Source organism: Aptenodytes patagonicus, chromosome 15 (genome assembly GCF_965638725.1).
Source record: "Aptenodytes patagonicus chromosome 15, bAptPat1.pri.cur, whole genome shotgun sequence".
Lineage (NCBI taxonomy): Eukaryota > Metazoa > Chordata > Aves > Sphenisciformes > Spheniscidae > Aptenodytes > Aptenodytes patagonicus.
In genome coordinates, this window is record NC_134963.1 from 4668914 (window position 1) to 4684111 (window position 15198).

The window sequence follows — 15198 nt, forward strand, 5'->3', positions numbered from 1 at the left end:
CAGCTTTTCTGTGCATTGAAAGTCTATAGAAATGCAATTTTCTTTTTAAGAGAATAGTACACACAACAGCACACACCTCTCTGAAGAGGCAACACATACAGGGCAGGGTGGGATTTCAAGGAAGTACAGAGCACACCAATGGGGTACCAAAGGAAACAGTGACAAAAATTAGAGTCAAACGCTCTATACCTTCTAGGAAAGCTCCGCATTCTGTAGAAATTAACTCTTAAGTGCAGAGCAGCACTTCCCACCATCCCCATGCCTTCTGTGGAAGTTTTAACTGTAAAGTGCCATAAGAACATATAAACAAGTTAAGTTCTTTGTGTATGTGCTGTCACAAGTGAGGAGCAGTAGTCTGCCAAAACAGAAACTTCAATCTGATAGTTTCTGTCTTAAATAATGAGCCCCACAAGCACCAATAAAACAATACAGATAAAAACATCAGATTTTACAGTTCTACTGGGCCAGGTACCTACTCTTGGATTACTTCCCATACTTCCTCCCCATCTCAAATCCTCCCCCTGAGCTATGACTTGCTGATGTCCCTCCCAGTATCATTCCAGCAAGTCACTACTGCTTTTACAGCTTTAACAGATGCACTAGGTTTTAAACCCTTGCCATACAATTTTTCTCAGGGATACTCATTTCCATTCAGACCTACAGGCTCACACACTTTCTTGCTTACAGTGGTCTTGGAACCCAACAGCTTGTCAGATAATCACACTGAGGATTCCCAGGAGATTCCCTAATGCATCAGATCACAGCCTTTTTCAGACAGCCAGAAAACATTATCCTGGTTAAACTAAAATCCACTCCCAGTAGTATGAAATTTCCCTCCCTACTGCTGGTTTGGGAGGACTGAGGTTTATACAGTATGATCTTTTAACGAGCCACCATTGTTTCTTTCTAATTAGGCAAGTAACCAAGGATTTAATTAACTGTTGGAACTTGAGTCACACAAGTGGCTAACAGGCTAAACAGAAATTAAGTAGAGGTGCCTTATCTCATCTTTAAGCAGCCTTGCACATGCACAGGCTTTTGCAAAGGTCAGACAGAGCAGAAGCCAGCAGGAGACACACTGCACCTCAGAGCAGCGTCTCAAAACAGAAGAGTAAGAGCCAGAGACACCAGTGTGCATTTAGCAACACGTGCTGCAGTGTATTTGGAAAGGAACCCAGGAATGACTTCACTAGCTTGCCGAGATTGAAGGGGATGGTTAGGGAGACTACTTACAAGAGGGGATTTTAACCAATGTGAAGTTTCTGAAACTCGGATATGCACGTGCGTTTGCCAAAAGTCAACCAAAACCTTCAGCTCCAGCATTTGAAGCAGCATTAATAGCTAGCAATTCTCTGACTCACTGCTGATGCAATAATTTTTTTCTCTTCCATTTATGGTCAACCCCTACCACGGCCCCCATCAATTCCTTCTACTTCTCCAATCAACATGCTAGGGAAAGTTTTCAAACACACAAGCCTGAAGCACAAAAGTCCAAATGTGTTTTATAGCTGGGTTATATAAAGTTATTATATAAACTATACATATAGTTCAGGTTTGTCTACACTCAGCTGACTGGATTTCATGTTCAACTGAACACACACTTTGGAAATGCCCGCTTTCATGATACAAAGAACATTCCTACAAGTGTTACACCACCAATTTAGTTAATTCTTGTAAGACTTCTGCATGATAGGAATTCCACTTCACAGGCAGCTGATCAGGGTGTTAAGGGTAATGTTTTCAAAAGGGAGGCTGTAACTTTTGATTCTCAGTGCTGAGTTCTCTACGGACTTCAGCACCATTGAACTTTACTGCTCAGCTCCTGAACATATCGTGGTCCATGGTCTCTTCCTGGTTCACTGGTTGCAAAGCTGTGCTCCAGCGACTCAGTCATGGTCAATCAGCAAATTACTTCCAAAGTAAGGAACACAGACTCAGCCTTCTAACAACAAATCCATAATTTGTATGGATTTGTTACATTTGTACTCTCAGTACTAAGGAGTACATTGCATTGGAGACATCAATAGAATTGTTCAGAAGGTTTCTCAAGCACCACGTTTTTTTAAAGGCTTTTAAAGAGGGTCAGGGGAAGAGTGCCTGTTTTCTCTTTTCTAGGTAGCTTCAATTTCAAGTTAATAATCAGTTCCTTTTAAAACTTTACCAAACCTGACTCACTGCTATCACAGACTCAAGCAAGCTCTTCACCTCTTCGCTTGTTCTGGTGAGAAGCACCTTTTCTCAATCTCTGTTTAAAGGACATCCTCACCAGCTTAGCATTTTTGAGAATGAGTCATTTGTTTGGAGGACCCAGCTGCTTCTAGTATGACACTGATGTCCATGAAAAGTGCCTGCTAAGGGCTAATGAAATTAAACTAACTGCAGTGGGATACCATTCTCTCAAAGTAGCATTAACACATTCTCCTCTTTGAAAAAGTATTTTTTACATCACAAATGCTTTTTAAAGTTATATTGGGAAATATCTACCCTTTTACTGTTAGTCTGTCATATTCTCTAGTAAATGACAATTAGGAGTACTTCAACAGACGATGTCCCCATTGCCTACTGAAGCAGAATAAAAAAATGATAGCACGATTGCTATGAATTTTTAACCACACATTTACTTTGGAGAAATCTTAACACCACACTTGTAAGGGGCTATTACACCTCGTTACTTGCAAAAACCATAATCCCCACAGCGTAACAACTTTTGTATGATTTACCGTCACTTGCATTATGTAATACACAGATACCCTACGGGGATCAGAGGCTCACTATACTAAATGATGCACGCAAAGCACGGCCCAGTCTCTTCCCTGAACTGTGTATAGTACAAGCAAGCAATCTGAGAAGGTGAAGATATAAGCAGGGATAAAATGATATGCCTAAAGTAACACAGTAAGTCCTGAACAGAAGTAGGAAGAGAATCCAGGTCTCTTGACTTCCTAATTAGTGCACAATAAGGACTAGACCATTGCCTTTCTTTCATTAACCTGTTCCACTGTAGATTTGTAGCCGAATTGTTACTAGTCATTCTACAGAAGGAAAAACCAAAAAAAATCAGTAAGAATTAAAGTTTCACAAGGCTAAACACTAGACAACAAAATATATAAACCCTTCATCAATGAAATATATAAAACCCCTTCAAGCCATAATTCAGAGCTCTGAACACTTTTGCAAACCACCTCTGGCCTATCACCTGACTTTATGGGTCCTACCAATACCATAAAATGATTTGGAAACCCCTTTGATGGGCTGGAAGACTGGGGAAGAGTTTCTCCAGTTTCTCTGAACCCTGATTAAAGGTTCATAAGCAAGCAAATTGCTTTTATTTTCCAGTCTTGACTTAATAATTGACTTTACTGAAAAAGAGATACAAAGAAAAATGTGAACAGAATAGTCTAAAACATCTTAGCAAGTTTGCATTTTGTTTATTCAAGATGGAAACATGAATGGAGAAACTGTATCTCAGGTGAGAACAAACAGCAGTTTGCTACCCAGAGTGCCTGAGACGTGCTTTTCTTTATACAATGTAAGAATTAGCCACTTGCAGTTTTATCTATGCCTCAGAATACAAGATGTACATCTAAAGAGAAGGTTTAAGGCACTATAAAAAGAAATCTCACTTTCAGAGGCTATATCTGTGTTATTTTTTATATTTGTGCAATAGGTAAAACTGTGGGTCTAAATTTTTGAAGACGAGACCTTCTTTTCAATTGAAAATGGAACATGAAATAATGAGACAACAGAAGCAAGTCTGAGGGCTTCAAACTCCTCTCCCTTCAGATGTCAACTGAAACGCTTTTGTGTGGTGAAGTAACTTTTAAAAATTTAAATAATGCAAAGCTGCATAGGAAAAGAAAAATGTTTTGTTGTGATTCATACCTGGAGACACACATGTATGCCCAGAAAAGCATCCCATCAAATCATTCTGTCTCTCTTCATGTCACTCTGAGCTGCATTAGTTTTAAAATATGAAGCAGTATAAAAAAAGCACACTCTTCATTTCACAGTTGGAAATTAGCATTCCATTTACTGTGGAAAATAGGTACTTGCGATAATACATCCCGAATTACGGGTTAACACAAAACATAGAGTGAACTCAGCTCTGGTTTTGGTCTCATATATTCTGGTTAACTTCAGCTTCAGTTAGGCATTACGTCACTTGGGTTTGCAGTGATGCTATCACCATGCTGCAGCATTAAAAACTGATAAACCAACAATTAAGCACAGGTAAATTGCAGGGTACTAAAGGTTATTTCATCATAAGGTAAGATTAAAATGTCAGTATCTAAAATTAAATAGTAATTGCTTGAAAATGTTACTTCTGTTTCTTTTATGTACAGCAGGTAGAACAGCTGAGGGCAGTGCCAAGCACAGACGGCTCCTCTGAGCGGTTTACTCCCTAGGGAGGCTCAAAAAGGTCTTCCATGCAAAACAGACAGATTTAGTGCTGGAGATCCCCCTTTTCCATGACCAGTTCCTCCAAAATAGCTATTTATGGCCAGATCACAAGCTAGTCGTTGAAGTATTGAGATTTACAAGCAGTACACCAATGTTATGATCATAACTACTTTTTCTAGCTATGGCTATTCTGTAGTGCTACTCTATGTGTGCATCTTCCTCTAGGTTTTTAGCTGTTCTCAATACTACCTAACACAGCAGTGCTGTCAATACTCATTAGGAACTGACATATAAAGCTGCCTCAGCTGATGGGTTTAACAGCTTTCCTCACTGCATTTATCTTTTATATCCTTCTCCAATCTGTAGATTTATTATCACTACTAATTATCCATTGTCTTGGGTTGATTTGTTTGCTGGACAAAGGTAATTCAGTAACACCGTTTACAACCTACATCCTTTCAGGTGCAATGAGCTGCACTGCAAAATCTGTAATAAGAAGCCTGAGGGGACAAAAAAGCACCACTGTTTTTCACCTCTTTTCTCTAATCAGGACAGATAACAACTTCATCCCCTTTCTCTTTACTTATCCTGCTCAATACCTCCTGTAAATCGGGTTATCTGGTGGTTCAGCACCTTGTAGACTGAGTTAGAGATTAGCTGCTGCCCAGCAGAGTAACATAAAACACTTAGCGCTCCCACACCTTTTGCTTTGGCCCTGTGCTGACAGTGCTCTGCCAGATCAAATGTGGCATGTCACACCATGAAGAACAGATGGAAGGATCCTTTAATGGTGTAGTAGCTGGAAAAATATTTAGAGCTACAGAACAAACACAGCAATGCACACAGGCCAACCTTTTCAAAGCTGCCTAATACATTCAGCTCACCAACTCCCCAGTACTACAAATAGAAATTAAGTGCCCAGCTTCCTACCTACCTTCAAATATCTCAGCATACACATGCAGCTACGTGTTACTTTCTGAAAGTTAACCTCACAAGAACAGCTTATTTTCAGTATCGTTATGATTTTTCCCCATATTTGTAGCCTGCTGGGTGTAAGGGCAGTTCATAAAAGCATTCAAGAACAGGGTCTTGCCCTAAGGATTTTGCTTTCTAATCCTTACAGACAATATACACAAAATGATGACTCAGATTAGAAAAGCTTGTGTGCACAGCAATTGGTGAAGCAACAATCAATCATGATAGCTTTGCTGAAGCCAGTGGTGGTAATTTAAAACAGCTCTGGGAAGTGCACAGAAGACCTAGATGATCTTTATTTTAAATATTGCTAGTTTTTTTGCTTTTCTGTCCTACACTGATGCTACTTTTCGTCTGTTCATAGTTTACCCAACTGCTAGAGGTAACAGTAATTTTCCTTACTAAACAGTCAGCAGTAAGTGTAATTCATCTCTCTTTTGGGGCCCAGAAATCCTTCACAATGGTAGGAATGCAGTGCAATATTTTCTTCCCCCTTCTCTATTTCTTCAGCTCTTTTATCAAGATTTTCCCATTCATATTACTGTTGATAATATGTGGCAAACCTGAAACCCCTTCCATCAGAGGAAGACAATGCCTTTTAGGAACAGGACTGAAACAGGCTTGCCACTCCTGAGAGTGATGCTGACCAACTGTTTGCATTTTGCATATAGAAAATGCCTGTAAAGACTTACCAGAGGTGACACAGCAGGACAGGAACAGGCCTGTGAACAGAACCTATATCCTATAACCTATCAGTATTGTTTGAACTGCTTTCACAATAGCCCTGTGCTGACTAGATGCAAGAAAGGAAGGTCTGTGTTTGTTCAGACAGTGCTCCTACTGCGTTAATGTACTACCGTGCATAATTCGCTTCACTCCCTGTCATATTAGTCATTCTCTTTGACTTTCCTGGTGTTCTTGGGCTGATAAATTTATAGATACAGTAATAGGATTCTGAATTAAGACACAATTTAAGAACACAGTTTCAATTGCAATGATTTGTGGATATGAGGTCATTTAGTCCAGTCTACTTTCCTTTTGCCAGAGAAGATTTGTAGCTATTATTTCCCCCCACCTAAAGCAATGATCACATGCTGTTTGCTTCAGCACTGGATGTTGCAATACCTCAATGAATAATATAAAAGAAGCAGAAAAAAACCAAACCCACTACGCCTGGGGATAGTGTGTGGTGTGTTTTTCTTTAGGATGATTAAATGTGAATGCATGTCATAGGACATTGGGATTGCTCTGCCAGGAACCCATGAGTAGGAGAGCATACAGCCCTCTATCTAACCAGGCAAACGGCCACGGAGAAGGTTAAAGAAGCCCCTAGGCAAACCCAGCATGTGCACTGGCTACTCCCTGGCTGCTGTATTTGCTTGGCTTTTTTTTCCTGTAAGATACAGGCACTTCATAGATTCCTGGGTCAAATTCTACATTCTTTCACACCTAGGAAGTTTCACGGAAGACAACAGATTTCCACAGGAAATCTGAGGCAGGAAGCTGAACTTAGCTTTGCCAGCTTTCACCAGCACTCCGCCACTAAAACCACAAAAGAAACCTTTGAGGTTGACAGAATGGGCCACACAGTCCATGCCTCAGGGGACAGTCCCACATGACATTCACCAGTGGGTACCAGCTGTCCCTTCCTATTGCAGTGTCAGGAAAACAGTTAAAACCATTTCCTTTTCTTTTACATGGAATTACCCTCCTGTACACCTTAAGCAAAGCTTCCATCTGATGCCTTAACAACTGCACAGATCAGCATCTATGGTAGACACAAGAGACTAACATGCCTGCAAGACAAAGTTTTCAAAACCAAGACTGCTTTGGAGCATCTCCCATTGCTTTTCTTGCCTTTGGTGGTGGAGACGACGAAGCACGCTGAACAGTGCTGATTTTAGAATGTGAGTCAGCCCTATACTACTTCTCAAGACAATGACCACCTGCCCATCCCCATTGGAAGCAAGCAAAAGCCATTTAAAAATAAAATCTCGGTCTCTTCAGCCTCTTGTGTTCTTGTGTATGGTTCAAAGTAATTTTAAGCAAAAATACAAATCCTCTTTTCATCAAAAGGGTGTTTCAGCAAGAGAACATGGCCTGAGCTCTGCATTTGTGATAACACAGAACAACCAATATACCAACAAACGTCAGACTACTCACTTCAAATAAATCAGTCACCTGTCCTCAAAACCAAAGCCAATCCATTTTGTCCATAATAGCAAGTCACACAGGCAACTACGGACGTCCCACATTACCATCTCTATCTATTGCACCTCTCAGCATGCAAATGATATTCTTGCCTAGGCAGTCAGATTCATTTCTGAGCAAAGACATACATCACCAGATTTCAACAAGCTTGTTTATCTTCAACTTGCTTTTCAGGAAAATAAAGACTGTGACACAGACCTTCAAAGGGTGATCCCGTCTCCCATCCACCCAGCAAACACCCAGTTCATTGCCTTTGGATTTCTTCTTTCACCAAAGCTATGCTTGGTATGTGGAAAAGTATTCTGTCTCTACTACTTTGTGAAAAAGGATTTTCAATAAAAGATAAGCAACAGCATCAGAAAAGACTTCTATAACGGAGGTTTCACTAGTAAACAGGTGTCTGGGAGATTATCTCACCAACTTAACCAAAGCTGCAAACATCAGAATGATTCTGGGATGACTAAAATCCCCCTTTTTTAAAAATAAAAGCCTTTATCTGCCAAGCGACACTTCCTGTTGTAAAGGCTATTCTCCTCAGTAGTTGTCAACTATGTATTAGTCTAATTCATATAAGCCTTGGAAACAAATACTTTCATGTGCAGAATCTTTGGGGAAACTGATTCCCTGAGGCTTTAAAGAGCAATTGTTGCTTATCACCGTGGAAATTTCCCTTGAATTTAAAGCCTGGTAACAAGGAAGAAAAAAAAAACCCAACATACATCACATATTTCAGTCATTAACAAGTTTCCCAGTCTTTGCCATCCTCAAAGGATTTTCATCTGATCGGAAGGGAAACTGCTAAAGCAGCAAATAAAAGGAAAGTGATCTGACCCAGTAAGACAGTTCTTGTGTTCCCAGGTCCTGATTCACCACTCCTGTCCAAAGTAATGGCACTCACTTCTAACAATGCCTTACAATCAACAGCAATATCAAACACATTAGGCCTTATTTTAAAGGGTGTATGTGTTGGCAAAGACAAGTGCTACTTAAATACAAGTAGATAGTTAAACCCCTCCCTAAAGAGCTCTCATAACAAAACCACTCTGTGTGGGAGAGGCAAAGCACCGTCAGAGCACTTAAAGAAAAGCAGGTAATTGAAGTTTTGCTACGTTTAAACTCCATGCCTGTGCAATAAAAACCTGATTTTAAAAGCCCTGTAAAGCAGAGAACTTTTCTGGTGCCTTACTGTCTGTCACTGTGCAGAAATGGCCCCACTAAAGCAGCGAATTGCCGTGTTTTGTACGTCATTGCATAATGGGGGCATGCGATAAATGGCATGGCACACGTTAAAAGCCTCCTAGTGATGGAGGCTTTCAATCCTCTTCACAGTGTTCAAGGAGGAAAATAATGTATTTCAGTGACTAGAAGCAACCTTCAGTGTGGATTAACTTCAAATTGGTTGAGATTCATCCCATGTTCCCAACATCTTTGTGTGCTACCACATTAGAAACTTGCAAAAACAACTTACTGTACCTGAGTATGAACTGATCCACCGTAGAATTGTTCGCAACTGTCACATAAACATTCACAACCTCTCCTTGTTTGACAGGCTTCGAGGGCAACCAGACAACAATATTACTATCCAGCCGTAGCTCTGTTAGCTGAGAAGTCTCCTGGCCTCGATAGAGGCTGACAGATCCAATCCTCTGTAAGTGGGACATGGCTTCATCCATGCCATCTTTTCCTGGCCGGATAGCATTCCCCTTCCTTATATCCTCGGCAGTACACTCTCCCTTCTCGTCTCCCGGTTGGATAGTATAGTAGAGCTCCACAGGGCTCCCTTCAAACTGATCCGGTGGCTTCTTACGGCCTGTGACAACCGTGGGGGGGTTAAACCAGCTTGGCAGGAGCTCCAGCTCTGCCACACACAACCCCAGATCCCCTTTCAGCCTGCAGCTGCCTCTGACTTCCCGTGTCTCTCGGAAGGCAAACACCCGCAGGCAGGGCAGCCGTTCCGTAGTGCTATAGTCATCCCAGTCCCTGCCCACGATGTAGAACAGGACCTGGACTTTGGGCTTGCTCAGGTAAATTTTGTCGCTCATTATGTAGGCCTTAAGTTTCCAGTTATAAGTAAACTTGTTGGCAGATCCAAAAAAGTTGGAAGTTAACATTAGGTCCTGGGGCACAACCTGTTCAACAGAAAAAGGTCCATAGCTGGCATTTAATATTGGTGGTCTCTTGGCTTTATATGGAAAGAACGATTCCACCCTGGACTGCAAACTGGAATTTCTCATAAAGTCCTGGTTGGCTTCTTTGAGAAAGAAAGATGTCTCAGCACTGAAGATCCGATAGCTCACACGTAGGTATGTTGGTAATGAAGAAAATCTCTGATTATTGTCCAAGATCCCTCGACACTCTGTCACTAATAAAAGAAAAGGTGATGTGAGTTAGATCAAATCTGCTTATAGGTTCAAAGGGACATTTACCGTAATTTTAGTGGAGCTACCTGGTAAGTTAGGGACAAGCATTATTTCATGCAAAAAATATTCACAGCGTAGCTACATATTTAGATGTAGCTAATTCTTTTTTGCCTTATATTCACAAAAGGAAAAAAAAGTGCAGGCTTTAGTGCTACCTTGCATTTAACTATGATAAATGTTTTGTCACACATGCACACGTACATACACAGGTGATGTACAAAGGGTTGTGTGCAGCACCATCAATTATTCATACTCGCAGAGGGAGTAGGAAGAGGAAGATTCACATAGCAGAAGCAATGCTTGTCCCAAAAGCCATTTTACATGGCTCAACCAACTGCAGCAGTGCTTTGCTAATGCACAGCAAACACAAAGTACTCAATAAATACTTTGACTATCACCTGGATGAGAAATAAATAGGTTACCTGTCACTCCCATGCAATGTCTCACCTCCCTAACAAAACGTCAAGCAAATTTGCATAAGCTTGCACACACCAATTCTCTTAAGGACTGGCCACAAATCAAAGTCAAAGCCTTCCAAAAGCAATTCCGTAAGTAAACATGGTGTCTTAAACCACCCATGTGCTCACCTTCCCCACTTTTTTACCGGTCAGACCATCCCCTTCTAAACTTTCCACCCACTTGGAAAGTTCTCTCCTGTCTTTCCAATCTTTTGTTCGGTTACAGCATGCGTAAGGTATTCAGTACGTTGGTACGGTCCACTGAATCACAGCCCCCGAAGGACTGCTTATCGCTATCCCTGCAGGAACGCTGGCCAGGAGATCAAAGATAGTTTCTGTTCTACAGCCAAAGACAGAAACTGCTTTTCTAAGAACTGACACACACACCGTTTCGCTCTTCCTCCATCAAGAAATCTTGCTCTCATATTGCTATTTCTAGCACTATGTTCTACGCCCCTCTAAGTTAGAAAGCTGAGGTACTGTTGATACTAAGTTATTTAAACACAAATGCACATCACAGGCCAGAAATATTTCAACAAGTGCTAATATATAAGATGCACACAGAGAGAAATACATACTGTCCAATTTTAAGTTTCAGCTGAATATCAGATTCCTTTTGACCTAAATGTTGTTTTCCTATTATAAAGATTAACAACATATAATGTTGAAAGACAAAAATTATTACCTAATTAGGGTAGATAACAGAGGACAGTTAAAATACATGTAGATTACATAATGCTACTCACAAGCCTCCTTCCTAACTCATGCTGAAGAAATTAACTATAGGTACAGAAAGTAAATAAATGATGATGCATCTAGTGCTAGACTGTCTTTAGAATTTAAAAACAGACCTTGCCCTCAGACATATGTCAGTTCCAATGACCTTGGGGAATCCCATCAGAGTCAGGATTTAAGGTTCTGTGTAAGTTCAGCTCTTCAAAGAAGAAAGGCAACCTTTCTTGGGTTGCAAAAAGGGCAACGCATGACGCACAGATTCATCTGAAACTCAGGAACACCTAAAGATCTCTAAAAAGCCCTACAGAGACAGACTCTTTTATCAGCTTTCTCACAAAGGTCTGCAGCTTGAGGATTTTTGCAAATAATAGATTCACTATCCTTCTAGCATGTCTGGCTGCTAGCATGCTAATTATGCAGTCAAATTTAATTAACTGTTTTCAACTAATAAATAATCAATATCTGTCATTACAGCAAATGACTTCCCCTCACAGACAACTTCACTACAATCCTGTTGAGTGAGCACACAGGTAGTGCACTGGCACTACTCAGTGCTGGGAAAACAAATAGCTTTGGAAGGCAGGTGTTAGGCAATTAAGAAAAAAGGAAAGAAACAAATGTGGAGGAGGGGGAAATCAGAGTTCTCAAAGGACAGCAGCCATAAATTTGAAATAAGGAATTAAGATGTGTTCACTCGTTTAATTCATGCACCACCACTGGATGGTAGAGATTGTTCTCATAAATGAGCAAGCTGCCATGACTGGACAAAAATAAAAAAATTAGAAGGCAAAAAGAGAAAAAGAAAAAAAGGTAAGAGGCCTGTCAATGAAAACACCAGAATGTAGTGAATTACCAGCACAACACCCTCTCTGTCAAGTAGATTCACATTTAAAATATAACATCAGTTATATTTTATCACTGTTACAATCCTGTAAGTCTCCAATCCTTGGCACACATTTTAATTCTGCTGGAAAGGAAACTACAAATGCCACCTCCTGAGCTGACTGGTTTCCCCTTAGTTGAACCAAAGTATTAGTCTGTTAGGGTTACGTCCCAAAGTGCTGTAACACTGAAATAAGGAATGCAAAGAAGATCCACTTTGGACCACAGACCTTTCAAGAAAACAGCAAAGCCTACGTATTCCTTCTGGTCCAGGAGCAGAACAGGAACTTGGTTTACTAAACAGTAGCAGTTTGGTCTCACTTTCCTCTACTAAATCCCTTCACCTGCCCTGGATGAGCCTGCTGAGATTTGGTCAGCTTCCTGCAGCCCTGTGCAAAGCGCAATCATTGACATTTACGTGACAGATACCACCATTCTTTGAAAAACACCTGGTTTGCTACACAAGAAGTCAGCTTCTTACTGGTCACTTTGGCTACTGAATTTGACTTCACAAATCATTAGAATGTCTTTATTAGGCATCCTCTTGTCTCAGGCCAAGAGCCTTGTAATATTAGAGGGAAGCAAGCTCTAGTTAAAGAAAGCATATAAGCACTTCCGTGAACCTAAACATTAATTGACTTAAGCACAAAGGTACATTTTGCTGAAGCGTTTCCATGATTAGCGATACTCTAGATTTGGCACCATTGCTACTGAAGAATACCTTTGGCTTCAATAGCTCTGCAAAAACCAGAAATAAACTCAGCAGGCTGCAGAGACAAGTGAACTCTGATTTCAAAGAGCTGTTGATCGGAATCTATGCTTGAAACTTAACAGCTGTTTTTCTGCAATTCCCAAGTCTTTTGCTGTAGCACATTATTCTCAGACAGACAGTGGTCTCATTTTTTGCAGGCACTCCATTTATCCCAGATCAATCACACGGATGAGGTATGTAGGACTTGGCCCAATATTAAGAAAAACAGCCACGCAACTTCCGCCTTAATAAGCTGAAGGCAAACAGCAAAACCTATGTGGTCAGACTAACAGCAAAAAGAAGAAAAAGCTTTGGTTTTTTTATTGTAGTCTAAAGATTTCCACCCACTTTTGTACCATACATAACAGAGTGCTATATTTCTATAGTGGTGGCTGTACTTTGACATTTAAGCACTTTAAGCCTTTTACTGATAAAACAGGTAGTTAAAGTTGTCCATTTTATTTTAGAATCCCAACCATGTGCATCAGCAACTACATGCCATCATGTAAAGGATTTGTTCTATACTCTTCACCTCTACCCAATAACCTTCATGTCCTAGTATAATTAATTACCAATGTTTCCAAAGAACATTTTTGTATGCTTGATCAGCTCAGCTACAAAATTCTTTAATTTACCAGAGAATCTATTTAAACAAGATGCCAAGGTTTTTCTGAGTTTAAAATAGTAACTTGTGATATAATATAATCATTTAGTATAAGATTACTTTATCTACCTGAAAAATAAATAGACTGCCTGTTGGGGGGGGGGGAGGGAAGCCATGCCTATCAGTGCTTTCAGGTGCTCTGGAACAGATTTCTCCATTTTAAACTTTTTTCTCCTCAATCACTGAAACACATTTCCAGAGGTTCATGTTAAAGCAAGGTGTAAATTTAAGCATTTTATCCCTATGACAGTACCAGTTGTGGGAGCAATATTTCACTGCCAGTTCAGCTTCTTATGTAGGCACAATTGTATCAGTAAAATGAAACTGGGTCTCTGTGACCCAAGTGCTATAAGCACGTTTATACAAATATAACTTACATCATGGAAGTTGAACTTCCTCAAACAGTTTAGCTAAAGGGTGTAAATATCCTGAGAAAACCCTCGATGCTTTATGTAAGAGTCCTGATCCTTAAAGAAAGATGCTTGTGACCTTCCAATTGCATTCAAATTAAGTGAAACTCCCATTTCATTAGGGTTTGGCTGGGTGGTGTTTTTGGGTTTTTTTTGTTTTTTTTTTTTTTTTGTTTTTTTTTTTTGTTTTTTTTTTTTTACAAACTGAAATGGAAATCAAGAATATGGGCAAGGGTGAGAAAGGAAATGCAGAAACACCGTTTCTGTACTGAAGACTAACTCTGATTACAGCAGGCCTGACTTACAAGTAGGCAGTAAGTGCTTTACCCTTCTACATTATCAAATGAGAGTTACAACTTGTCCAGAGATGAAGTCCAGCATGGAAAAGATTAAGAACCATCAAACAAAGCTAGTATTAGCCAAGAACAAAAGTTAAAGCTTACGAGCAATTACTCCTCCTTTGTAACAGCCTGGTGACTTTTTAATCCTTCTTCTGGCATCATATGCTTCTGCAGCACTTCATCTGAACCCAAACAGGCATCTGTTAAGCACATCACTGGCTCCAGTGTGACAGTCCAGCTCAAATTCCTATAACCTAGCAAGTTCATTTTTGGAGCTGGATATGAAACAGTGAATTCTGATCTGTATTATTATTTCTTGGATTCCAGTGTAAGAGGAATTTTCTTTGAGGGGATTTCATATGGAGCTGGAGCCCTGGGTGCTGGATTCACTGGAACAGTCATAAAAGCTTAATATTTTTTAAGCCATTCTTTTATGAGGTTGGTTTGAAACAACTTTCTTTTGGACTGGGAATTAAGGGTTTAGATTGGGGGTGGGAGATTACTGACCAATGGCCATGTCTCTTCACTGACTGATGTTTGACAAGCCACTGAGCCTTCAAGGGAACCATCTGCCCGTCCCCTCAGCCAGAAGGCTCCTAGCCAGAGAAAGCCAGTGAGAAGCAGAAGACATCTGCCTATGCAAAGGAAGAGTAATGCGAGAAGCTCTCTCTGCACCTTGTATGGCCCTCACAAAGGCACATTTATAATTACTCCTTCCAGGAAACAAACCATACGAGAAGTGGTAGACAAATTTCTCTCTCTTGTGTTCTCCTATTACCCTAGCACATCAGTACAGCTGAAGCTTCCACCAAGAATTCTGTAACTTTTAAGGCAGGATCTTCTCCTTCCTTTTTATAACAGCTTTACCCACTGCCTTGTTCCTCCATTCTTAAACATAGCTATAATTGAATGCTGTACCATATTGATTTTTTTTTTTGCCCATATTCCAT

The 15198-nt window shown here is 40.3% G+C and overlaps 1 protein-coding gene across 2 annotated transcripts in view; it reads right to left on the minus strand.

Moving 5' to 3' along the window:
• LOC143167478 (transmembrane protein 132C-like) overlaps positions 1-15198 on the minus strand; it is a 219872-nt gene that overhangs the window by 145476 nt on the left and 59198 nt on the right. For both annotated transcript variants that reach the window (XM_076352932.1, XM_076352931.1), the window contains exon 2: positions 9061-9949. In XM_076352932.1, the coding sequence (XP_076209047.1) occupies positions 9061-9949 (889 nt within the window). The remainder of the gene's footprint in view (positions 1-9060; positions 9950-15198) is intronic.